Raw genomic sequence first — 26,405 nt, forward strand, 5'->3', positions numbered from 1 at the left:
TCATGTGGCTATAGCTACCTGGACTTACACCTGGGTCCTGTATTCTCTTCCATTGATCTACATGTCTGCTTTTGTGCCAGTACCATGCTGTTTTTGCTACTATGGCTCTGTAGTATAGGTTAAAATCATGTATGGTGATACAACCAGCCTTAATTTTTGTTCCTCAGTATTATTTTAGATATTTGAGGTTTTTTGTGATTCCAAATGAGGTTTTGGATTTTTTTTCATTTCTGTGAAGAATGCCATTGGAATTTTGATGGGTATTGCATTAAATATGTAGATTGCTTTTGGTAAGATTGCCATTTTCACAATATTGATTCTTCCAATCCAGGAACGAGGGAAGTTTTTCCATTTCCTAGTGTCTTCTGCAATTTCTTGCTTGAGTGTTTTATAGTTTTCATTGTATAGATCCTTTACTTCCTTGGTTAGATTTATTCCAAGGTACTTTATTTTTTTTTGATGCACTTTGAATGGGAGTGATTCTCTGATTTCATCCTCTGTGTGTTTGTAGTTAGCATATAGGAATGCTACTGATTTTTGTGTATTTATTTTGTATCCTGCTACATGGCTGTAGGTTTTGATCAGCTCTAACATTTTGCTAGTAGAGTCTTTAGGGTCCTTTATATATAGAATCATGTAATCTGCAAATAATGATAACTTGATCTCTTCCTTTCCAATTGGTATCCCTTTTATGTGTGTCCCATGCCTTATTGCTATGGCTAAGACTATACTATATTAAATAAAAGTGGGGACAGTGAACACCCTTGTCTTGTTCCTGATTTTAGCGGAAGAGCTTCCCGTTTTCCCCCATTTAGTAATACGTTGGCTGTAGGCTTTTCAAAAATAGCCTTTATTATATTGAGATATGTTCCTTCTATTTCCAGTCTCTGTAAGACCATTATCATGAAAGGATGTTGGCTTTTGTCAAACGCTTTCTCTGGGTCTAATGAGAGGATCATATGATTTTTGTCCTTCACTCCATTTATATAACGTATTACATTTTTCGATTTGCATATGTTGAACCATCCCTGCATCTCTTGGATAAAGTCTACTTGGTCAGGGTGAATGATCTTTCTAATACATTCTTGGATTCTGTTTGCCAATATTTTGTTGAGAATTTTTACATCTATGTTCTTGAGGGAGATTGGTATGTAATTTTCTTTTATTGTTCCATTTTTAATGTTGGCTTCTCAGAAGGAGCTTGGTAGGATTCGTTCTTTTTCTATTCTATGGAAAAGCTTTTATGGAGAAGCAGTGGTGTTAGTTCTTCCCTGAAGGTCTGGTAAAATTCAGCAGTGAAACCATCTGGGCCTGGGCTTTTTTTAGTTGGGAGATTTTTGATAATTGCTTGAATGTCAATGCTTGTTATAGGTCTATTTAAGTGATTAATCTCATTTTGATTTAATTTAGGTAGGTCATATAGATCAAGGAAATCATCCATTTCTTTCAGATTTTCATACTTTGTAGAGTATATGCTTTTATAGTATGTCCCTATGATTTTTTGAATTTCTCTGGCATCTGTTGTAATGTAACCTTTTTCATCTCTAATTTTATTAATTTGTGTCTCTTCTGTCTTTCTTTTGGTCAGATTTGCTAAGGGTTTATCAATCTTGTTTATCCTTTCAAAGAACCAACTCTGTTTCATTGATTCTTTGGATTGGTTTTTTTGTTTGTTTGTTTGTTTCTATTTCTTTTTTTTTAATTTTTATTTATTTATTTGAGAGCAACAGACAGAGAAAGAGGCAGAGAGAGAGAGAAAGAGAGAGAGAGAGAGAGAGAATGGGTGTGCCAGGGCCTCCAGCCACTGCAGACAAACTCCAGAGATGTGCACCCCTTTGTGCATCTGGCTAATGTGGGTCCTGGGGAATTGAGCCTCGAACCAGGGTCCTTAGGCTTCACAGGCAAGTGCTTAACCACTAAGCCATCTCTCCAGCCCTGTTTCTATTTCTTTAATTTCTGCCCCAATCTTTAGTATTTCTCCCTGTCTACTGAATTTTGTTTTGCCATGTTCTTCTTTTTCCAAGGCTTTCAGGTGAGGCAGTAGGTTGTTTACTTGTGACCTTTCTAATTTCTTAATAAAGGCACTTGAAGCTATAAATTTACCTCTTTGAACTGTCTTCATTGTGTCCTAGAGATTTTGGTATGTTGTGTTCTCATTATCGTTTGACTCTATAAATTTTTTGTTTTCCTTCTTGATTTCTTCATTGACCCATTCATCATTTAGTAGTATATTGTTTAATTTCCATGATTTTGTGTATGCTTTATAGCCTTTCTTGCTGTTGATTTGTAGTTTGACTCTATTGTGGTCAGATAGCATGCAAGGAATTATTCCATTTTTCCTGTATTTATTAAGACTTGTTTTGTGTCCTAATAGATGGTCTATTTCAGAGAATGTTCTTTGTGCTACTGAAAAGAATATATATTCTGCAGCATTTGGATGAAATGTCCTGTATAAATCTGTTAGGTCCATTCCTTCTGTGACGTCATTTAGTCCAGATGCTTCTCTGTTTATTTTTTCCCGGGATGACCTGTCAATTGATGAAAGTGGGTTGTTGAAGTCACCCACTTCCACTGGGTTTGATGGTATCTGTGACCCTAGTTCTAATAGTGCTTGTTTGATGAATATGGGGTTCCCCCATGTTAAGTTCATATATGTTTAGGATTGTAATGTCCTCCTGTTGGAGGGTGCCTTTATTCTATATAAAGTGACCTTCCATATCTTTGTACATAATGTTGGACTGAAGTTTACCTTTACCTTGTCAGATATTAGGATAGCACCCCCTTCTTATTTTCTAGGTCCATTTGCTTGAAACACCTTTTTCCAACCTTTCACCCTAAGATAGTGTCCATCCTTTATAGGAAGGTGGGTTTCTTGGAGGCAACAAATTGAAGGATCCTGCTTTTTAACCCAGTCTGCAAGCCTATGTCCTTTGGTTGGGGCATTGAAGCCGTTGGTATTAAGAGATATTATTGAATGGTGTGTATTCATTTTTGCCATTTTTCCTAGTTCTTCTGGTTTTACCTTTGCTCTCTTGTGTTAATTCATATTTGAGTATTGTTTGTTTCTTCCTGGTTCGTTATATGTGTGCTTTTCTTTTTCTTCAGCATGGAGGATTCTTTGAAGTATTTCCTGTAGGGCTGCTTTTGTCTTCACATACTCCTTTAGCTTGGTTTTGTCGTGGAATGTCTTTATTTCTCAGTCTATTTGAATGGATAGCTTTACAGGATAAAGTAACCTTGGTTGACAGATTGTGTTTCTCTCTGTTGGACTGTATTTGATCTGCCACCAGAATCTGTAGTTTGATATCCTGTCCTCTTCTTCTTCATCCATTCTGCTGGTGAGATTTTTACAGAGTTTTTTATTTCATTAACTGTGTTCTTTATTGCTAGTAATTCGAACTGGTTTTTCTTTTTTATTTCTATTTCCTTATTTATGTCTAGTATTGACCTCTTGTTTTCATTAAATTGGCATTCTGTGTTTTCTTTGCTTCCTTTGATTTCTTCTTTGAGTTATCTGAACCTATTTATAATCATTCTTTTGAAATCTTCTCAAGCATTTACTCTAACCTATTCTCACTGGAGGTCGCTTCTGCTGCATTAGTGCATTTTGGTGGATTTATATTGTCTTGATGTTTGGTGTTTCTCTGTTATAATGTATATATTTTTGCATCCTCGATTATTTAATGATTGGATATTCTAGTTAGCTTGGTATTATTAGATGTATCAGTCAGTCTGATGTTATATAACTTCAAGGTAGGAGCTTAAGACATTAGGTGTGGCTCTCAAGACTCTCAGAGTATCTACAAAAGTGACTTTCTGTGTTGGGTTTGCATGCTATGAGAGTATTCAAGTAGGATGAGTGGAACCAAATACAGATGGTTTCTAAAAGTTAACTAAGGAATGTACACTTTCTATGAAAAAGAGCAGAAAGTATTTATCCAGGCGTAAGTATTATGACAACCAGATCCTCCACCTGTCCCTTAGGCTGTGTGGTGCCTCTCTAACTCCCTTAATCCTGACATCAAGGAAGTTAAGATTTCTGGTCTGTAGAGGGTTCTAAGTCAGCTTGTGACCAGGTGTTACTCTTCCCTAATATAAAACATGAGGAAACAAAGAAAGAAGTGAAAGATTCCCAGAGGGTATCTTCCGCGGCCGGAGACCCGCACCCAAGAACCAAGACCGAGCCACTGGATGCAAAGGCAAAAGGTAGTTTTATTGTTCACACAGGCGCCTGTGGGCACTCTAGTCGTTCGAGAGACTGAGCGCGCCGGGCAAGGTGGAAGGTCCCTTTTTATAGGGTTAGGGAGAGCAGAAGCTGGTGTACAGAAGCAGATGCATGGTTACAATCTTATCATTGGTCAATGTTAGGCTATTTCAGGGTTATGGGGGGGGGGCATAGCTGGGTTCCAGGAACCGAGACGGGATTTGGGAACTAGGTAGTTGAGCAAGGTTTGCTTAAGGGAGTTTGCTTAAGGGACTGGAGGATTCTGATTGGTGGAGTTCAACCACAAAGCTAGGGAGGGGTTCTTGCTCAAGAGGTTAGGGAGGGGGTCTTGCTCAAAGGACTTTCTGATTGGTGGAATCCACCTGTGTTGCTTGGCTAAGTCTGAAGCAACCACAGGCAGGGTGGTGACCTCCTGGGTTCCGGGAAACTGAGACAGGGTTTTTGCAACTGGGGCTGTTTTAGCTTTGGGATTTTTCCATGGGGTTTTACAGAAGCAACAAATAGCATGCCCAAAATACAGCTTATTAGAATGGCAAATCTGACCATCCCTGAGATTTAACATATCATTTATCCTGATATGGAAGTTGCAATTAGCACTTCTGGTTCAAGCCTATATACCAGGTTTATTAGGTGGGTACTGACCCGGTATAATCCCAGTTACCTTTTGGCATGATTTTGGTCTCTGCTCTTGCTTGAGTCCTTCTTTCAGTTCAAGTAGGTGTGCCCAGATCCCTGAACGCTGCTCTGTTCACTAGAGCTGGGCACTGGCGGTGGGGGAGGGAAGGCTGCCAATGATGCTCTGGTTCTCTCGTTGTTCCAAGTGTTCTGCCTTGTTATCTGCTCCTCTGTTATTCACTGTTGTTCTCCTTTCACATTTCTTTAGTTTGCCGAGAGCTCCGGTGTGAGTGGAAAATCCCTTCATCTGGTTTTTCTTGTGGCTAAAACCAAGTCTAGTGGCTGGTTGGCACGCTGCCCACGGATCTGCTGGAGCCGCTTCTGCCAGCGTGTGTGGGCTCTGGATACTCTGGATTTCTCCTACTTCTCTGCTGCTGTTTCAATTTCCTATATACCTCACTTTTTAATCAAAGTGTGTATTTTGCTGGTTTTTTTTTTTTTGTTTGTTTTTTGCTTTTCCCCCCTAGGCTGGGCATTTTAATGAGCATAGTGTATACATTTATCCAGACAGCAACAGACGTTACACCCCTAGGGCTCATGATTACCCATGTTGTAGGTTTTGGGTATGAGGGATCTATTCCCTCCCCTGGAGTGGGCCTCCAGTCAAATAGAGGGCAGTTTGTTTCTCCCATAACAGATGTACCAGTACTGCCCCCATTGGCTTATTTACGTACCAGTACTGCCCCCATTGGCTCATTTGCCCTGGCTGGCCAAATTTAAGGTTTGCAGTGTTCACTGTTGAGTAACTTCACTGGTGATTTCTCTCTTTCCCATTGACCTGCATGCAATATGGCTTTTCCCAGCTATCTGTCAGCTGGTCTACATGGAGGAGGTTATCAGCTCAGTTCCAGCAGGAGTTCTCAGTGACTTGTAGCCCAAGTATGTGGAGTCTTCAGCAATAGGGTCTTACCATCTATTCCTGGTGGGAAACCAAGGGCCTTGGCAATGGCCTGTAATGCTCTGTGGGCATCAGGGACCTCCCTGGCCAACATCTTACTGGAAGGTATCCCATCCTTGGCACTGAACAATTTCTAGTAATAATTTATGGTTCCTGAGTGTTCCATTGTCCAAAAAAGTAGGCTTCCATATGATTTATTCATACCCTAATAGATTTTGATTAGCCCTCCCTCCATCTTTCCTTTTCCCAGTCTCTTCCCCTGACCTCACTTAGGCATTTTCATCCCCATTAATGTGTTCTTCTACTTGCATATATGCATTACCTTCCTATTAAGTTCCCATTCCCCTTCCTTTCTATTCGTTTTATATCTCCTTTCTAGCTTACTGGCCTCTGCTATTGAGTTTTCTTCCTACTCACACTGAAGTCCAATCATGTGTAGCTAGGATCCATATATGAGAAAGAACATGCGATGTTTGGCTTTCTGGGTCTGGGTTACCTCCATATCCATCCATTTGCCTGCAGATTTCATTTTTCTTTACCACTGTGTAGAATTCCATTGTATAAATGTGCCCTATCTTCATTATCTACTCATCAGTTGAGGGACATCTAGGCTGGTTCCATTTCCTAGCTATTCTTAGTTGAGTGACAATATTTCCCTGATGACTAGGGATGTAGAACATTTTTTTTAGATGCTTATATGCCATGCTTATTTCTTTGAGGACGCTCTATTTAGTGCCATGGCCCAATTTTTAATTGGCTTGTTTGATTTCTCATTTAATTTGTTGAGTTCTTTGTATATCCTAGATATTGATCCTCTTTCAGATATATAGTTGGCAAAGATTTTTTTTCCCTATTTTGTAGGTTGCCTCTTTGCTATATTCACAGTGTCCATTGCCATACATAATCTTTGTAATTTCATGAAGGTCCTAGTGGTTAATCTGTTGTTTTATTGCCTGAGCAATTGGGGTTATATATTCAGAAAGTCTTTGCCAAGACCAATATGTTGAAGGGTTTCCCCTACTTTTTCCTCTAGCAGTTTCAGAGTTTCAGGTCATATGTTAAGGTCTGTAATCCATTTGGACTTAATTCTTGTGCATGGAGAGAGAGAGAAGAATCTATTTTCATCCTTCTACAGATACATATCCAGTTTTCCCAACACCATTTGCTGAAGAGGCTGTCTTTTCTCCAACGAGTATTTATGGCATTTTCATCAAATATCAGGTGGCTATCGGTGCCTGTACTTACATCTGGGTCCTTTGTTCTGATGCATTGACCTACATGTCTGCTTTTGTGACAGTACCATGCTGTTTTTGTTACTTTGACTTTGTAGTGTAGGTTAAAATCACCAGCCTTATTTTTGTTGCTCAGTATTATTTTAGATATTTGAGGTAGTAGCAGACAGCTTCAGGTTCACTGAGATGAACTTCCAGACCAAGCACAGTTATGGAGGAAGAGATATTTATTGAAGCTTACATATCCAGGGGAAGTTCCATAATGGCAGAAGAAGCTGGCTTGCCTTCACAGGACCAAACAGAGAGAGAGAAGTACAAGCTTAAAGGCCAAAAGCCACAGCACACTTTAAGAACTCCAACTAGGCACACTTTGCATATCTGTAGATTGAAATCTGAAACCCACCACCACACCTTAAGATCATCCAGTGACATTGCCTCCAGCCAGGTGGCTACAGATGCAAACTACAAACAAACAAACAACTGAATATATTGGGGGCCATCTATTCTATTCAAACCACCACAGAGGCCTTTTCTGATTCCAAATGAATTTTTGGATTGTTTTTTTCTATGTCTGTGAAGAATGCTGTTGGAATTTGATGGGGACTGCATTAAATGTGTTGATTGCTTTTGGTAAGATTGCCATTTTCACAATATTGATTCTTCCGATCCAGGAACAAGTGATGTTTTTCTATTTCCTAGTGTCTTCTGCTTTTTCTTGCTTGAGTGTTTTAAAGTTTTTGTTGTAATGATTCTTCACTTAGTTTGGTTTATTCTAAGGTTTTTATGTAGTTGTGAATGGGAGTGATTCTCTGATTTTATACTCTGTGTATTTTTTGTTAGCATATAGTAAAGCTACTGATTGCTGATTTCTATGTGTTTACTTGGCATCCTGCCACATGGCTATAGTTATTTATCACCTCTAAACAGTGCTAGTATACTCTTTAGGTCCTTTATATACAGAATCATGCAATCTGCAAATAATGATACTTGATCTCTTCCTTTCCAATTTGTATCCCTTTTATGTGTGTCTCTTGCCTTACTGCTATGGCTAAGACTAAGACTTCCAGTAACTATATTAATAAATGTGGGGACAGTGGACACCCTTGTCTTGTTCCTGATTTTAGGGAAAAGCTTGATGTTTTTCTCCATTTATAAATATGTTGGCTATAGGCTTGTCATCAATACCCTTTATTTTGTTGAGATATGATCTTTCTATTCCCAGTTTCTATAGGACTTTTATCATGAAAGGATGTTGCCTTTTGTCAAATGGATTTTCTGCATTGAATGAGATGATCTGTGATTTTTCTGTCTTGCAGTCTGTTTATAGAATGTGTTACATTTATCTATTTGTGTATGTTGAACCATCCTTGCATCTCTGGGATAAAGCCTACTTGGTCAGGGTGAATGATCTTTCTGATATATTCTTGTATTCTGTTTGCCAATATTTTGCTGATAATTTTTGCATCTATGTTCATGTGGGAGATTGGTTTGTAATTTTGTTCTGTCTTTGCCTCGTTTTGGTATCAGGGTCATGCATGCTTCATAGAAGGAGTTTGATAGGATTCCTTCTTTTGCTGTTTTTGGAAAAGTTTAAGAAGCATTGGTGTTAGTTCTTCCATGATGGTATGGTGAAATTCACCAGGGAATCCATCTGGGGTTGGACTTTTTTAGTTGGGATATTTTTTAAATAACTGCTTAGATCTCCATACTTGTTTTTGGTCTATTTAAGTGCTTAATCTCATATTGATTTAATTTAGGTATGTCATATAAATCAAGAAAATCATTATTTCTTTCAGAAATTCAAACTTAATGAAATATATGTTCTTATAGTATATCCCTATGATTTATTGAATTTTTCTGGTATCTGTTGTGATGTTACCTTTTTCATCTCTAATTTTATTAATTTGTGTCTCTTCTCTCTTTCCTTTGGTCAGATTTGCTAAGGGTTTATCAATCTTGTTTATCCTTTCCAAGAACCAACTCGTTGTTTTATTGATTCTTTGGATTGCTTATTTTGGTTTCTATTTCATTAATTTCTACCCTAATCTTTATTATTTCTTCCTGTCCCCTGATTTTTGGATTGCCTTTTCTCTTTTTTCAAGGTGAAGCATTAAGTTGTTTGCTTGTGACATTTCGGGTGGTTTTTTTTTTTTTGGTTTTTCAAGGTAGGTCTCACTCTGGCCCAGGCTAACCTGGAATTAACTATGTAGTCTCAGGGTGGCCTCGAACTCACAGTGATCCTTCTATCTCTGCCTTCTGAGTGCTGGGATTAAAGGCATGTGCCACCATGCCCAGCTTTACTTTTGACATTTCTAATTTCTTAATAAAGCCACTTAAAGCTATAAATTTTCCCCCTAGGACTGCCTTCAGTGTGTCCCAGAGGTTTTGGTATGTTGTGTTTTCATTAGCATTTGACTCTATGAAATTTTTTCTTTCTTTCTTGATTTCTTCATTGTCCCATTGTTCATGTAGTAGTGTATTATTTAGTTTCCATGATTTGGTGTATGCTCTATAGCTTTTGCTATTGATTTGCACTTTGATCCCATTGTGATCAGAAAGAATGCAAGGAATTGTTTCAGTTTTCCTGTATTTTAGTATTTGTTTTGCGTCCCAATGTAGTCTATTTTAGAGAATGTTTATGTGCTGCTGAAAACAATGTGTATTCTGCAATATTTGGATGAAATGTCTTGTATATATCTTTTAGGTCCATTTGTTCTATGACCTCATTTAATCCAGATGCCTCTCTCTATTTTTTTCTGGGATGACCTGTAAATTTATGAGAGTGGGTTGTTGAAGTCACCCACTAGAACTGTGTTGGGTGTTATCTGTGACATTAGTTCTAATAGCGTTTGTTTGATGAAGTTGGGAGCCCGCATGTTGGGTGCATATATGTTTAGGATTGTAATGTCTTCCTGTTGGAGTGTGCCTTTAATCAATATAAAGTGACCTTCCTTATTTTTCCTAAGTGATGTTGGTCTGAAGTATACCCTGTGAGGTATTAGGATAGTGACTCTTGTTTGTTTTCTAGGCGCATTTGCTTGAAACAATATTTTCCAACCTTTTTACCCTAAGATAGTGTCCATCATTTGTAGAACGGTGAGTTTCTTGGAGACAACAAATTGAAGATTCCATTTTTGTTTATTTTGTTTTTCAATTTAGGGTCTCACTGTAGCCCAGGCTGACGTGGATTTCACTGTGTAGTCTCAGGGTGGTCTCGAACTCATGGCAATCCTCCTATCTCTGCCTCCCAAGTGTTGCTCCACCATGCCTGGCTAAGAATCTTGGTTTTTAATCCAGTCTGCAAACCTATGTCTTTTGCTTGAGGTATTGAGGCTGTTGATATTAAAGTTATTATTGAAATGTATGTATTTATTTTTGCCATTGTTCTTGTTTTATAATTCTTCCAGTTTTACCTTTGCTGTCTTTATTAAATAGTATTGGAGTATGGTTTGTTTTTTTCCAGGTTCCTTACATGTATGCTTTTCCTTCTCTTTAGCATGGAGGATTCTTTCAAGTTTTTTTTTTTTTTTTTTGTTTTTTTTTGTTTTTCGAGGTAGGGTCTCACTCTGGTCCAGGCTGACCTGGAATTAACTCTGTAGTCTCAGGGTGGCCTCGAACTAATGGTGATCCTCCTACCTCTGCCTCCCAAGTGCTGGGATTAAAGGCATGCGCCACCACGCCCGGCTTTCAAGTATTTTTTGTAGAGCAGGTTTTGTCTTCAAATACTCCTTTAGCCTGCTTTTGTTGTGGAATGTCCTTATTTCTCTGTGTGTTTGAATGCATGGCTTTGCAGGATAATGTAACCTTGGTTGATAGTTGTAATATTTCAGAACTTGGAATACATCATTCCAAACCCTTCTTGTGTTTAAAGTTTGTGTTGAGTAATCTACTGTGATTCTGATGGGCTTGCCTTTGTATGTGACTTGATTTTTCTTTCTAACTGCTTTCAGTATATATATTTTTTGTTTGTGTGTTTGGTAGTTTAATTGTAAAATGGTGAGGAGAGGTTCTTTCCATATTTATCTGTTTGGTGTCCGAAAGGCTTCGTGTATCTGCTTTGGCATCTCTTTTCCAATTTGGGGGCAGTTTTCTTCTATGATTTTATTGAAAATGCCTTCTAAGCCTTTGGAGTGAAATTCTCCTTTTTCTATACCCTAAATTCTTATCTTTGATCTTTATAGTGTCCTTAATATCTTGAAATTCCCATTCATACTTTCCTATTAGTTTGTCTTCTTTTTTTGTTGGACTGTATTAGATCTGCCACCTGGTCTTCTAGTTTAGATATTCTATTCTCTCCTTCATGGTGAGATTTTCTACAGTTTTTTTTTTATTTCATTGACTGTGTTTTTCATTTCTAGTAATTCTGACTGCTTTTTCTTTATCCTTTCTATTTCCTTATTTATGTCTTATATTGACCTTCTTACTTCATTAAATTCCTTTTCTCTGTCTTTGATTCCTTTGATTTCCTGTTTGCTTTCTTTGAACATATTTTTAATCATTCTTTTGAAATCTTTCTTAGGCATTTCCTCTAAATCAGTCTCACTGGAGGTCATTTCTGATACATTTTGGTAGACGTATAATTTCTTGATTTTTTTTGTGTGTTTCTTGTATTATAATATAGAGATTTTTGCATCTAGGTTTAATTTAATGCTTGGATTTTCTAATTATCTGCATTGTTATTAGATGTATCAATCTGATTTTATATATCTGCAGGGTGGGAGCTTACGGTGCTAGGTGTGGCTCTTAAGACTCTGAAAGTATCTGTAAAAGTGACCCTAGATGTTAGGTTTGTCTATTATGAGAGTATTCCAGTAGGCTGAGTGGAGCAAAATACTGACAGATTCTTAAGTTTAACTGAACAATGTACACATTCAATGAAATACAGCCAAGATTATTTGTGCAGGAGTAGGTATTATGACAACCAGATTCTCTAACAAAGTTACAGTCCCTTAGGGTTTGTGTTCCCCTACCCCCTTAATCCTGTCAACTAGGGGGCTATGATTTCTGGTCTGTTGAGGGCTCCAAGTTAGCTTGTGACCAGGTAGGTTCCTTCCCTAATGAACAACAGAAAAGGAAACAAAGGTACTATAAATTAGGAAGCAACAAATGACAAGCCCCAAATATAGCTTATTTAAGAATGGCAGATCTGACCATCCATCACATTTAACATATATTTTATCCTGGCATGGAAGGTACAATTAGCACTTCCGATTCAAGCCTATATACCAGGTTTATTTGGTGAGTACTGATCTGGTGTAATCCCAGTTACCTTTTGGGACTGTTTTGGTCTCAGTTATGCTGCATTCCCGCTTGGGTCCCTCTTTGCTGAACTGTGGGCCCAGGTAGGCTGGCTGGTTCGCTGGATCGCTGCTCTGGTCTCGTGTGCTGGGTGCTGGGTGCATGGTGTGGTGTAGGTGAGCTCCCTCTCCCATGTCTCTTGTTGGTGCTTCTGCTGGTGGTTGGGGAGGGGAGGGTGTGGATAGTGGCTTTAGTTCTCCCACAAGTGATCCTCTTCCTCACTAGCTGCTCCTCCATTCTTTCCTGCATTCCTCTGTACACGTTTCTTGAGTTTGCGAGCAAGCCAGTGTGAATGGAGATTCTCCTCACCTGGCTTTTTCTGCTGCTCCAGGCCAAGCCTGGTGGCTGTGGCTACGTGGACCTGGCCACTTCTACCTGCTTCTGTGGGCTCTGTACGCTCTGGGTCTCTCCTACTTCTCTGCTGTAGTTGATAAATTCTTATACACTTCACTTTTTTAGGCAAGGTTTGTTTGTTTATTTATTTGGCTTTTTTCCCCCTAGGCTGCTCTGGCATGGTTGCTATGTCGCCATCTTAACTGGAACCTCTGAGATGATGGTTCTTGAGTCCCGTACATATAGAATCATGTTGTCTGTGATTATGGCTAACTTAAATTTTTCCTTTCCAATTTGAATCCTTTTTATTTCTTTTAAAAAAAAATTTTATTAGCATTTTCCATGATTATAAAAAAAATCCCATGATAATTCCCTCCCTCCCCTCCACACTTTCCCCTTGAATCCTTTTTATTTCTTTATCCTGTCTTATTGTTTGAGGTAGGACTTCCATTACTATTTTGAAGAGCAGAGGTGGGAATGGATACCCCTGTCTTGTTCCTGATCTCAGTTGGAATTCCTTCACTCTCTCCTCATTAAGTATCATTTGGGCTTTAGGAGCTTTGTGTATAGCCTTTATTGTGTCAAGATATAAACCATCCATGCCTGTTCTTTCTAATGTTTTGATCATGAAATGATGTATTTTCTCAAAGGCCTTTTCTGCATCTATTGAAATGATAATGTGGATTTTGTGTTTATGCTCATTTATGTGGTGTATTACATTGACTGATTTCTGTATGTTGAACCAACCCTGCATTCCAGGGATAAAGCCTACTTGATCAAGGTGGATAATGCTTTTGATAAGTTATTGAATTCAGATTGTGAGGACTTTGTACAAGATCTTTTCATCAGGGAAATAGGCCTATAGTGTTCTTTTCTTAACGGCATCTCTGCCTGGTTTTGATATTTTCAGTTCTTCCATGAAGGTTTGATAGAATTCAGCTGACAAGCCATCTGGTCCTGGATTCTTCTTTTGGGGGAGGTTTTTGATTACCTTTTTAAGTCTTGGTGTATGTGATAGGTTTGTAGCTTTGGTAGGTGTTATGTATGCATGAATTTATCCATTTCCTCCATATTATCCAGTTTTGTGGGGTATAGGTTTTTGAATAAGTCCTTATGATTCTCCCAATTTCACTTATGTCTGTTGTGATCTTCTCTTTTTGATTTCTAATTTTGTTAATTTGGAGCATCTCTTTTTTTTTTTTTTTTTTGCTTGATCAAATTGGCTAGGAGTTTATCAATCTTGCTTTCTCAACAAACTGGCTCTGTGTTTCATCAGTTTTTTAAAAATTGTTTTCTTAGTTTCCAGTTCATTAATTTGTGCTATGATCTTAATTATTTCTTTTCGTCTGGAGCTTTTTGAGTTGGATTCTTCCTGTTTTTCCATTGCCTTTAAGTGGATGGTTAGGTTATTGATTTGGGATCTATCTGTCTTTGTTACGAAGGCATTTAGTGCTGACTTTTCCCCTAAGCACCGCCTTCATTGTGTCCCATAAGTTTTGGTACCATGTGTTCTCATTCGTTGTCATTCAATTCTAGAAACTTTGCAATTTCATTTTTTATTTCATCTGCTACCCATTTATTGTTTAACAGTGTGTTGTTTAGTTTTCAGGAGCTGGCAGGATTCCTGGCACATTTTTTATTGTTAATTTCTAACAGTATAACATTGTGGTCTGATATCATGCAGGGAATTAACGTCAATCTTCTTAAATATATGGAAGCAGGCTTTATGCCCCAGTGTATGATCTAGTTTAGAAAATGTTCTATGGGTTATTGAGAAGAAAGTGTAATGTTTCCATTTTGGGTAGAATATTCTATAGATGTCTGTTAGGTCTAATTGATCTATGGTGTTGGTGAGTTCTCTCACTCCTGTATTAATTTTCTGCTTGAATGATCTAACTATTCCTGATAGTGGAGTATTTGAAATCCCTGACTATGATGGTATGTTGATGGATATTTCTGTTTGTTGTCAAGTATGTGGTTTTTTTTTTAATGAATTGTGGTACACCTGTGTTTGGAATATAAAGATCGATGATTGTGATAACCCCTTGTTGGATCATTCCCTTGATAAGTAAGAAGTAGCCTACTTTGTCCTTTTGGAATACTTTTGGTTTGAAGTCTATTTTATCCAACATTAGTATAGGTACACCTGATTGCTTCTTACTTCCGTTTTCTTGGAATATCTTTTTCCACCATTTCACCCTGAGGAGGTGGCTTGTCTTCAGTGGTGAGGTAGGTTTCTTGAGGACAGAAAATTGAAGCATTTAATTTTTTCTTTTTTTTTAATATTTTTTTCATTATTTATTTATTTATTTGAGAGTGACAGACACAGAGAGAAAGAAAGACAGAGGGAGAGGGAGAGAATGGGTGCGCCAGGACTTCCAGCCTCTGCAAACGAACTCCAGACGCGTGCACCCCCTTGTGCATCTGGCTAACGTGGGACCTGGGGAACCGAGCCTCGAACCGGGGTCCTTAGGCTTCACAGGCAAGCACTTAACCACTAAGCCATCTCTCCAGCCCAGCATTTAATTTTCTGATCCACCCTGTTAGCTCATGTCTCTTGATGGGTGGGTTAAGGCCATCAATGTTTAGGGCAATAATTGTTAGGTTTGATTTAATCCCTGCCACATTGTAGTGGTTTTGGTGTTTCCTTGGACTTTTCAAGGCAGGGTCTCACTCTGGTATAGGCTGACCTGGAGTTAACTATGTAGTCTCAGGGTAGCCTCAAACTCAAGGTAGTCCTCCTACCTCTGCCTCCCGAGTGCTGGGCTTAAAGGCGTGTGCACCACACCCAGCGACTTTGTAGTTTCTTGTGTCTTCTCTGTGTTTGGTTATTGTGATCTCTTTCTTGTAGGCAATTGAGGTTGATTATTTGACTCTTCTGTGTGGATAATTCCCTGAAGTACTCTCTGTAGGTTTGTAGGTTTTGTGTTCATATATTTGTGAAGCTGACTTTTACCATGGAAAGTTTTTCTTTCACCGTCTATTATGATGAATACTTTCCTAGGTAGAGTAGTTTCGGTTGGAAGCCATATGTTCTTAGAGTTTGCAGTGTTTCATTCCAGGCCCTTCTGGCTTTTAGGGTTTCCATTGAGGAGTCTGAAATAATTCTGATGGGGTTACCTTTATTTGTAATGTGTTTTCTCCCTAGCTGCTTCTAGGACTTTCTCTTTGGTGTCGATGTTTAGTCTTAAAGATAATATGTCTTGGAGAATTTCTCCTTTGGTCCAGTCTGTTTGGAGTTCGGTTAGCTTCTTGTAACTTGATGGGACTTTCTTTTGTGAGGGTGGGAAAGTTTTCTTCGATATTTTTGTTGAATAAGTTCTTCCTGCCTTTCGTCTGAATTTCTTCTCTTTCTGGTAGTCACATGATCTGAATGTGGGGACATTTAAGGGTATCCCACAGTTCCCTCATGTTCTGTCCTCAAAAATTTTTTGAAGTTATTGAAACTCTTGGTCTCACAAGTTGTTTCTTCTGTTTTGTCTTCCAGTTCTGAATTTGTGTCCTTCACATAGTTGATTATGTTCTTGAGAACTTTTATAGAATTTTGGACTTGTGAAATTTGGTTTGTATTTTCTAATGCCTTTTTATGTGTAGTATACAATCCTCTGTTGAGTTCCCTTTTCACCTCATTTTCTTATTTTCTTAATGCTTCTTGAAATTCATCCTTGCATTTATTTACGTCTTTTGAGCTTAGCCAGCTGATTATTGAGGTCTTCTTTCTTTGTAGTCTCTTCCTTCAGATAATTTAACTGTCTTTGGAAACCTTCCTGGTTCTTTTCTGTTAGGTCTAATTATTGGACTTTTGTTGATTTTTCTGCAAATTCTGCTAGTTGCTTGGCCAGGGTTACATAGCTTGTATCTTCATTTTGGGATTCTGCAGACACATGTGCCCCCTTGTGTATGTGGCCTACGTGGGTCCTTGGGAATTGAACCTAGGTCCTTTGGCTTTGCAGACAAATGCTTTAACCTCTAAACATCCCTCTAGCCCCCCCCCCCTTTTTTTTTTCTTTTTCAAGGTAGGGTTTCACTCTAGTCCAAGTTGACCTGGATTTCACTATGTATTCTCAGGGTAGCCTTGAACTCACAGTGATCCTCTTAACCTCTGCCTCCATAATGCTGGGATTAAAGGTATATATCACCACGCCCCTCTCTGTTACTTCTGTTTTGATTAGAGAGTTCCATTGTGGGACTGGGCACCCTTGTTGGATTGACTTGCATGTGATTTTTCATGTTATTCCTTGCACTGAGGTCTGTCTATCACACTGTAGGAGTCTTCCTTAATTTAGGAGGCAGCTGTAGTTTACTCTTGAAGTGTCTTCAGTGATGCTTCCCTTTTATATTAGGCTTCAGTCAGGCTTCTTTTTTTTTTAATTTTTTTGTTTATTTTTTTACTTATTTGAGAACAACAGACAGAGAAAGAGGCAGAGAGAGAGAGAGGAGGGGGGAGGGAGGGAGAATGGGCGCACCAGGGCCACTGTGGACGAATTCCAGATGTGTGCGCACCCTTGTGCATCTGGTTAACGTGGGTCCTGGGGAATCTAGCCTCGAACCGGGGTCCTTAGGCTTCACAGGCAAGCACTTAACCATTAAGCCATCTCTCCAGCTCCAGTCAGGCTTCTTAATGGCAATGGGAGCCTGCCTGCTCAGAGTGAAGGAGCTCACAAGGCTATGGTGGGGGGGGGGGTCAAGGACCTGATGAAGGGGCTTATTGGTTGGTGGTTGGGGTATAGGACTGCATGGTCAGGTGGCCCAAGGGGATAAGGGGTAGGCAGGAATTAGGCAAAGCAGACTGTTGTTGCAGTGTGGGCAGCAGGATCCTCCTGATGCTGCCTCCCCATCTTTTATGTGGGTACTAGGGATCCAAACTCAAGTATTCATGTTTGCCCAATGAGCACTTTACCCAATAAGACATTTTCTCCTTTTCTTTTCCTTTCCTTTTTCCTTTCTCCTTTCTCCTTTCCTTTTCCTTTGTTTCTTCCTTTCCCCTCTTCTTCCCCCATCCTCTTTATTCCTCATCTCTTTTCTTTCCTCTATTTTCTCACTTTCTGTTCTCTTCTATGGCCTCATAGATCTTAGGCTGCCCTCAAACTCACTGTGTAGCCAAGGATTACCTTGAATTTTTGATCCTCCTGCTTCTATCTCCTTAGTGCTAGGGTAAGTTTATACTACCATACCAGGTTTTACGTGGTGATAGGGATTGAACCCAAGGTGTTGGGCAGTCTAGCTAAGCATTCTACCAACTAAGCTACATCCTTTGCCTTAGTAAGTCTTTCTTAATTTTTATTTGTATTATATTTTATTAAAAATAATTAGGTGGGGCTGGAGAGATGGCTTAGCCATTAAGGCACTTGCTTGCAAAGCCAGAGGCCCCAGGTTCAACTCTCCAGGACCCACGTAAGCCAGATATACAAGGTGGCACATGCATCTGGAGCTCGTTTTCAGTGGTTGGAGGCCCTGATGGCACCCATTCTCTCTCTGCCTCTTTCTCTCTCTCTCAAATAAATAAGTAGATAATAAATAAAATATATATCTAAATGAAACAACCCAAATATTTACCAAGAGATGAATAGACAAGGAGTGTGTGTGTGTGTGTGTGTGTGTGTGTACACATTATCTTTTTCTGTACATGAGATATTCGGTCTTAGGGGGAAGAAGTGAGCTAGGTCTGGTGATGCACACCTATTATCCCAGTATTTGGAAAGCAGAAGCAGGACATGCTAAGATACTATCTTTAAAAAGTAAAAGAAAGAAAGAAAGTGAAATTCTTACAGATGCAGCAGATTGATGAATCTTAAATATCATGCTAAACAAATAAGCCAAACCCTAAAGAGCATATACTATATAATCCAGTTGTATGAAATATTTAAAATGGACATTCTATAGGGACAAAAGTAGGATAAGTATTACCAAGAATTAGAATAGTGAATTGCTATTTCATGTGTATAGTATTTTGTTTGTTTTGTCTTTGTTTTTGTTCACTATCCTGTAGCCCAGATCAAACTTGTGATCCTCTTGCCTCAGGCTTCCTAGTACTGGGATTACAGTTGTGATGTTTGTACTTTGTGAATGTACTTTATTCCATTGAATTGTACACTAAAAATGTTATATAGTGTATTAGCCTTTTAAAAAACATTTTATTTTTATTTATATTATATTAGAGGAAGGAAGAGAGAGAATGGGTGTGCTAGGGCCTCAGGCCACTGCAGAAGAACTCCAGACGCATGTGCCACCATGTACATATGGCTTATGTAGGTCCTCAGGAACGGAACCTGTGTCCTCAGGCTTCGCAGACAAGTGCCTCAACCACTAAGCCATCTCTCCATCTCATACTAGCCTTTCTTAACAATGTGACTAGAGCAACTTAAGGTTTGTCACAAAAGTACACCCATCCTGGCAGTGAAGGCAGTAGCTTTTGGTCATTGGTCACATCACAGCTGCATACAGGAAGCAGAGTTAGACATGAAGCAGGCATGGTTATATAACAACTAGTAGGCCTACTAGTAGATTCCACACCCCAAGGGTTCCAAAATTTCCCAAAACAAAGCCACTGACTGGGTATTAAGTATACAAACACATGAGCCTGTAGAATCTAAAGGATGTTCACTTGGCTAAGAAAAATTCAGATACGTGCTAGGTGTAGTGTCTTACACTTTTAATCCCAGCACCTGGGAGTCTGAGGTGGAAGGATTGCCCTGAGTTCAAACCTAGCCTGGGCCATAGAGAGTTAAGTTCAGTTTGGGCTAGAGTGAGACCCTGCCTCAAAAACAAAACAAAATTAGAACTGATCTGGTGGCTTATGTCTTCAATCCAAGCACTCAAGAGGCTGAGGTAGGAGGATCATCATGAATGTGAGGTCAGTCTGGACTAGAGTGAATTCCAGGACAGCCTGAGATAGAGTGAGACCATACCTTGAAAAAACAACAACAAAAAACAATTCAAGTACTAATCTCTTTAAGTAGTTAGGTGGTAGGCTGAGGCAGGAGGGTTGTGAATTTGAGGCTAGCCTGGGCTAAATAGTGAGACCTTGTCTCAAGTGTGTGTGTGTGTGTGTGTGTGTGTGTGAAATAGGTCATAGGTTAAAAACCATTTTCCCAAATTGCAGGAATTTTTAGCAGAAAGTATTAACATTTAAATGCCCATTTACAAAACACAAAAGCTTTTTGGTAATATAGGGAGAAAGGGGTCCTTAAAGTTTTCCTCCTCAGAAATTCCTTTTATTTATTTTTTAATTTTAAAATATTTATTTTAGAGAGGGGGTGTCAGAGAGAGGAAGAGGCGGACAGAGAGAATGGGCACGCTAGGGCCTCCAGCTATTGCAATAGAACTCCAGACACATGAGCTACCTTGTGCATCTGGCTTATGTGGGCACTAGGGAAACGGGAATTGAACCTGCATTGCATCCTTAGGCTTCACAGGCAAGCGCCTTAATTGTTGAGCCGTCTCCCCCCTCCCCCCACTGTCCATAATCCCTGTTCATTTCCCACCACTTTTTTTTTTAATAGTGATGGGGAATCAAACCCAGTGCTTCAAACATTGACACATTTTAGCTACTCTAGTCTTTTACTCTACTACTAAATCACATCACTCATCTTCCTCCTCCCCTCCTATTCTAGGGATGAGACCCAGGGCTTTGTGCATACTAGGCACACACTCTGTCACTGATTTATATCCTTAGCCCCTAATTTGGGTGTTTTGTTTTCTCTATTCATTTTTTTTAAATTAATTTATTTATTTATTTGAGAGCGACAGACACAGAGAGAAAGACAGATAGAGGGAGAGAGAGAATGGGCACGCCAGGGCTTCCAGCCTCTGCAAACGAACTCCAGACGTGTGCGCCCCCTTGTGCATCTGGCTAACGTGGGACCTGGGGAACCGAGCCTCAAACCAGGGTCCTTAGGCTTCACAGGCAAGCGCTTAACTGCTAAGCCATCTCTCCAGCCCACTCTCTATTCATTTTTTAAAATTTATGTTTTTACCTCCGTATGTGAATTTATGTGTGTATGGGCATGCCAGGGTTTCTGGCCACTGCAAATGAATGCCTCTTCAGCTTTAAGTGGGTTACTAGGGATCAGTAGGCTTTGCACACAAGCATCTTTAACTGCTGAGCTATATCCCCAACATTTTGGTTATATCTATCTTATTTGTAAGCAATTCAAGAGATTATAATTTGTAACCAAAACCTTTTACGAGCTCATTAGTTATTTTACCACTTTAAAATGTAGAAGCTTAGAGTCTCTTTTTATGACTAATTTTGACTTCCATAATCATAGAAAGTTCAAAAACTGTTTATCCAGATGTTTACCATTTGTTTATGATCTTTCATCTCTTTAGTGTAGGATTTCTCTCTACCATCACTTCCCTTTAGTCCAAGGAATTTTCTTTAAAAGTTTCTCTTTGCGAAGGTCCCTTTGTGGGGTATTTTTTTGTTTGTTTTGTTTTGGTTTGGTTTGATTTCCTTTTCATAGTTGAAGGTTATTTTTTGCAGCACCTAAAATTTTCAAAATTCATTTAGTACTTCAAAAATATCACTGCAGTACTTTCTAACCTCTGGGTCCTGTTGGGAAAAAAAAAAATCTTTGCTGTTTTGAGTAACTATTTTCTTGTAAGTAATAGTTTTTAATTTTTTAAAATTTATTTGAGAGAAAGAGGAAAGAGAAAGGCAGAGAGAGAGAGAATGAGCATGGGCATGCCAGTGTCTCCAGCCACTGTAAATGAACTCTAGACACAGGTGCCACCTTATGCATCTGGTTTATTGTCCTGGGGGTCCTGGGGAATTGAACCTGGGTTTTTTGGCTTTGTAGACAAGTACCTAAACCTCTAAGCCACCTATCCAGCCCACAAGTAATAGTTTATTTTTTTTTAAGTTTTATTTATTTGAGAAAAAGAAAGAGGAAGTACGGGGGCGGTTAATGTATGTGCATACCAGGACCTCTTTCTGCTGCAAATGAACTCCAGTTGTGTGCGCCACTTTGTTAACCTGGCTTTACGTGGGTACTGGGGAATTGAACCCAATCTAGAGATATTTTCAAATTTACGGAATTATATCCTTTACTTTTGAAGTTACCATTTTGTTTACTACATCCTTGCTGTAATCCTGCCTTTCCATTAATTTCATTTAAATCTTTACTTCATGGATTGATGAGTATTGATTGTCTTTTCCTTTGAGATTCCTTCTATTTTTCCAGATCGTTGCATTAAGATTTTTTGTTTGGTTGGTTTTAGAGGTAGGGTTTCACTATAGTCCAGGCTGGCCTGGAATTCACTATGTAGTCTCAGGGTTGAACTCATGGTGATCTTCCTACCTCTGCTGGAATTAAAGGTGCTATAATTGTATTCTAGGGATTGGGTATGTAGTTTAGCTGGTAGATTGCTTGATTGCCTTTTTTGCAGTCTCCATGCTTGTGTTACAGGTATACACCACCACATCTGGCTATATTGTTTGTGCTTTTTTTTTGGGGGGGGGTGTCAAGGTTTGCTAAGTAGCCTATTAGTTTGACCTTAAACTTGGAACCCTATTATTTCAGCTTTGCTGATATTAGGATTATAGGCTCATGTCACACCTGGTGGAAAAAGAGTATTCTTTTTTTGTTTTTTGTTTTTTCGAGGTAGGGTCTTGCTCTAGCCTAGGCTGACCTGGAATTCACTCTGGCACCTCAGGGTGGCCTCGAACTTATGGCAGTCCTGCTACCTCTGCCTCCCTGAGTGCATGAGCCACCTTGCTTGGCACGAGTATTCTTTTTAAAATTTTTTTGTATTTATTGACTTATTTATTTGAGAGAGACAGTGAGAGAGAATGGTTGCTCTGGACCTCTAGCCACTGCAAATGAATTCCAGATGCATGTACCACCTTGTGCATCTGGATTTATGTGGGTCCTGGGGAATTGAACCTGAGTCCTTTGGCTTTGCAGGAAAGGGCCTTACCTACTAAGTCATCTCTCCATCCCCAAAGGGGTATTCCTATCTGTTGTTTAAACGTACACTGAGTTCCTTTGAATCAAAGAGAAGCTAATGTACCTTAAAGTCTACAATTGATGGCATTATGATGGCTCATTGAAATCAGAATGCATGGGAAGAATAATAAAGAGAAATACTAATTACATTCACCTTTAACTCTAAACGGTTCTAATAATTATACTTGGTCATATAATTCATAAAGGACTTCACCTTTTTTCTGGAATAGGTTAGATTATTAGTTGAATTAAATTGTGTATTTTTAGACAATTATGTTATGGGCTAATTTGTTAAAGAAATTACTTTTTTGTATCAAAGGGGTTGGTGCTAATTAGAGGGAATTTGAGTATTGCTGGGAGGGCAAGGGATAGTTTATTTGTGGGAACCTTATTGTTACTTGTAAAGAAAAATTAAAAACTTTTTTTTCCCTTTTTTCATTTTTTTTGGGGGTGCGTTCCAACTCCAGAAGGTAAGAAGCATTACTTTATTTTAAAGAAGTATACATTTGTAAAGTACTATCATAAGTTTAATTGAGCTTACCATGCATGCTTTTTATTTTATAAAATGAGTTAGCTTAGAAATTAAATAATATTGGTAATTATATAAATATTTATTTGTGAAAGATTGTTTCTTGTTGTTTTTACAGTCTGTAATCATTATTTAGCTATAATTTTAGAAACTCAGCTTGTATTAAGATTTACCAAAAATATTGAAGAACTCTCTGTTCAACATATTAATTATAAAAATATTTACAAGACTAGAAGCATGTATGTTAACATTTGTTCAGTGTATATAAAATTGAAGATGTATATGTGGTTCTATCTAATGAAGAAATGTCGGTGAATCCTTTATAGATATGATGCTTAAAACCAGGCCAGTAAAGATTCATTGTTTAGATTCTTTACTAAATTGACTTACTGTTTTTGCCTTTATTGATACAGTATTGTAAATGTCTCCAGCTGTAGCAGTTTTGTGATTTAGCAAAGCATTTGTCTAACTTGCCTGTGAGACTTGAGAACAGGAACAATATCTGTTTATTTTCATGTCATGTGGATATACTATAATTGTTTTTATTAGAGCTTGATTTTTTTATTTTTGGTTGACAGCTTCCATAAGTATAAACAAAAATTCATAATTCCCAACCCCCTCACCTCTTTCTCCTCCTCTCAAATTCACCCTATAGTGAATCTCTTCTTTTTTTCAATTAGACTTTTATATTTTGATACCATCATCTTTTCTTTTTATTATGAAGGGCTTATGTAGATACTGTCAGGCAGAGTGAGGTCATGAATATCAAGGCTATTTTATGTCTGGAAGATTGCATTATAGGGCTGGAAAGATGGCTTAGCAGTTAAGTGCTTGCCTGTAAAGCCTAAGGACCCCGGTTTGAGGCTCGATTTCCCAGAACCCACATTAGCCAGATGCACAAGGGATGCACACATCTGGAGTTCGTTTGCAGTGGCTGGAGGCCCTGGCTTATCCATTCTCTTTTTTCCTCTCTGTCCCTCTCTGTCTCAAGTAAAAATAAATAAAAGCATTAAATAAATAAATAAATAATAAATAAATAAATAAATAAATAAATAAAAAATGTGCTTAGGGCTGAAGAGATGGCTTAGCACTTCCTTGGACAGCCTGATGGCCTAGGTTCAGTTCGCCCAAACCCATGTATAGAAAGATGCACAAAGTGGTACATGAATTTGGAGTTTATCTTTAGTGGCAAGAGATCCTGATATTCCCTCTCCCCCCCCCCCCCAGCCAAACACACATTCAGATTCACACACTCAAAATTGCTTAGAGGGCCATTTGCTGGGTATTATGTATGCATTTAACCAGAAAGCAAACAGGCAAGGTCATGAGAAGCAGGGCTCATGACCTTGCCAGCCATAGGTTTTTCACTAGGTTTTAAGTACCAGGCATGTATTCCTTCCCGTGAAATGGGCTTCTAGTCCAGTTAGAGAGTGGTTGCTTTTCCCCATACTAGACCTGCCACTATTGCACCAGTTGGCACATTTGGCTGGGATGGCCAGCCTTAAGGCTTCCAGGATCCACTGCTGTTTTTGTTGATGACTTCTCTCTCCCAAAAGGCTGCCTGCAGCATAGCTTGCCAGCATTCTGACAACTAATCAACATGGAAGAGGCTTCCATCTCACCTTCAGCTTGATTTCTCAGTGACTCGCAGCCCAAGCTCAAGTGCAGTCTTCAGCAATAGAATCTTACCATCTTACCATCTAGTACTCATGGGCAACCAAGAGCTATACCAGTGGCACTGAAATTTTTCTACTTGGCTTCTGGGCACTGTCAATGTCCACAGAATATTTCTGCCTATACTATCTCTCTTTTAAATTTAATTTATTTATTTGCTTGAGATAGGGAGAAAGAGGCAGAGCAACAGAGAGAGAATGGGCATGCTAGGTCCTCCAGCCGCTGCAAATGAACTTCAAACACATGCGCCACCTTGTACATCTGGCTTATGTGGTTACTAGGGAATTGAACTTGGGTCGTTAGCCTTCACAGACACATGCCTTGACCACTGAGCCATATATCTCCTGTCCCCATACTCTCTTTAAAAAAAATATATATATATAATCGGCTAGCCAAACAGTTTCTATATGGCTTATTCATAACATCTTAAATTTATATTAACACTTCTCCCACCCCTCCTTTACTATTTCCCTGATCCCACTCTAGACCATTCCACTCCTAGTAATCTGACCCTCTATTTACATATCTACTATACCTTCCCCTTAAGCCCTTCCTTCTTCTCCCGCCCTTATAGTTTCCTGGCCTAGTACTGACTTTTATTTCAACTCATACAAGTCTAAATATTTATAGCTAGGATCCACATATGAGAGTGGTCATACAGTGTGTGAGTTTCTGGGCCTGAGGTACCTCACTAAGTATAACCTTTTCTAGGTCCATCCATTTTTTTCTGCAAATTTCATAACTTAAATTTTCTTTACTGCTGACTAGAACTTCATTGTATAAATGTGCCACATCCTCATCCATTCATCAGTTGAAGAGCATGTAGGCTGCTTCCATTTCCTATCTGTTGTGAATAAAGCCACAATAAACATGAATGAGCAAGTATCTCTAAGGTAGTGAATAGAGCCCTTAGGGTATATGCCAAGGAGTAGTATAGCAGGCTTGTATGGCAAATACATTTTTAGCTGTCTTAGAAACTTCCACACTGGTTTCCACAGTGGCTATACCAGGTTACATTGTCTCCAACAACGTAGAAAGGTTCCTCTTTTTCTATACCCTCAATAACACTAATTGTCTTTTGTTTTATTGATGATATCCATTGTGACCAAGTGAGGTGGAATCTCATAGTAGTTTTAATTTGGATTTCCCTAATGGCTGAAGATGAAGAACATGTTTTAAATGTTTATTGGCCATCTGTATTTTTTTCTTTTGAGAAAACTATTCAATTCCATAGCCCATTCTTTTGATTAGAGTGTTTAATTTCTTATTATTTAGTTGCTATTGGAATTTTGATGGGGATTGCATTAAATGTGTTGATTGCTTTTGTTAAGATTGACATTTTCACAATATCGATTCTTCCAATCCAAGATTATGGTATGTCTTTCCATTTCCTAGTGTCCTCTTTGTCATTTTTCTCTGGAGTGTTTTAAATATTGCATTGTAGAGATTGTAAATTTCCTTCAAGATACTTTTTTCTTCTTGTTCTTTCCTTTTTTTTTTTCAAGGATACTTTATTTTTTTGGATGCAATTGTGAATGGGAGTGTTTCCCTGATTTCACCCTCAGCATGTTTTTGTTTGTATGTAGGAAAG

General features: G+C 38.7%; 1 protein-coding gene across 3 annotated transcripts in view; it reads left to right on the forward strand.

The window, feature by feature from the left end:
* Asxl2 (ASXL transcriptional regulator 2) overlaps positions 1-26,405 on the forward strand; it is a 204,698-nt gene that overhangs the window by 52,654 nt on the left and 125,639 nt on the right. For 2 of the 3 annotated variants that reach the window (XM_004663740.2, XM_045148908.1), the window contains exon 3: positions 23,079-23,081. The exons of the other annotated variant lie outside the window; for it this stretch is intronic. In XM_004663740.2, the coding sequence (XP_004663797.1) occupies positions 23,079-23,081 (3 nt within the window). The remainder of the gene's footprint in view (positions 1-23,078; positions 23,082-26,405) is intronic. 3 annotated transcript variants of the gene reach the window in all.

Source organism: Jaculus jaculus, chromosome 5 (genome assembly GCF_020740685.1).
Source record: "Jaculus jaculus isolate mJacJac1 chromosome 5, mJacJac1.mat.Y.cur, whole genome shotgun sequence".
Classification (NCBI taxonomy): domain Eukaryota; kingdom Metazoa; phylum Chordata; class Mammalia; order Rodentia; family Dipodidae; genus Jaculus; species Jaculus jaculus.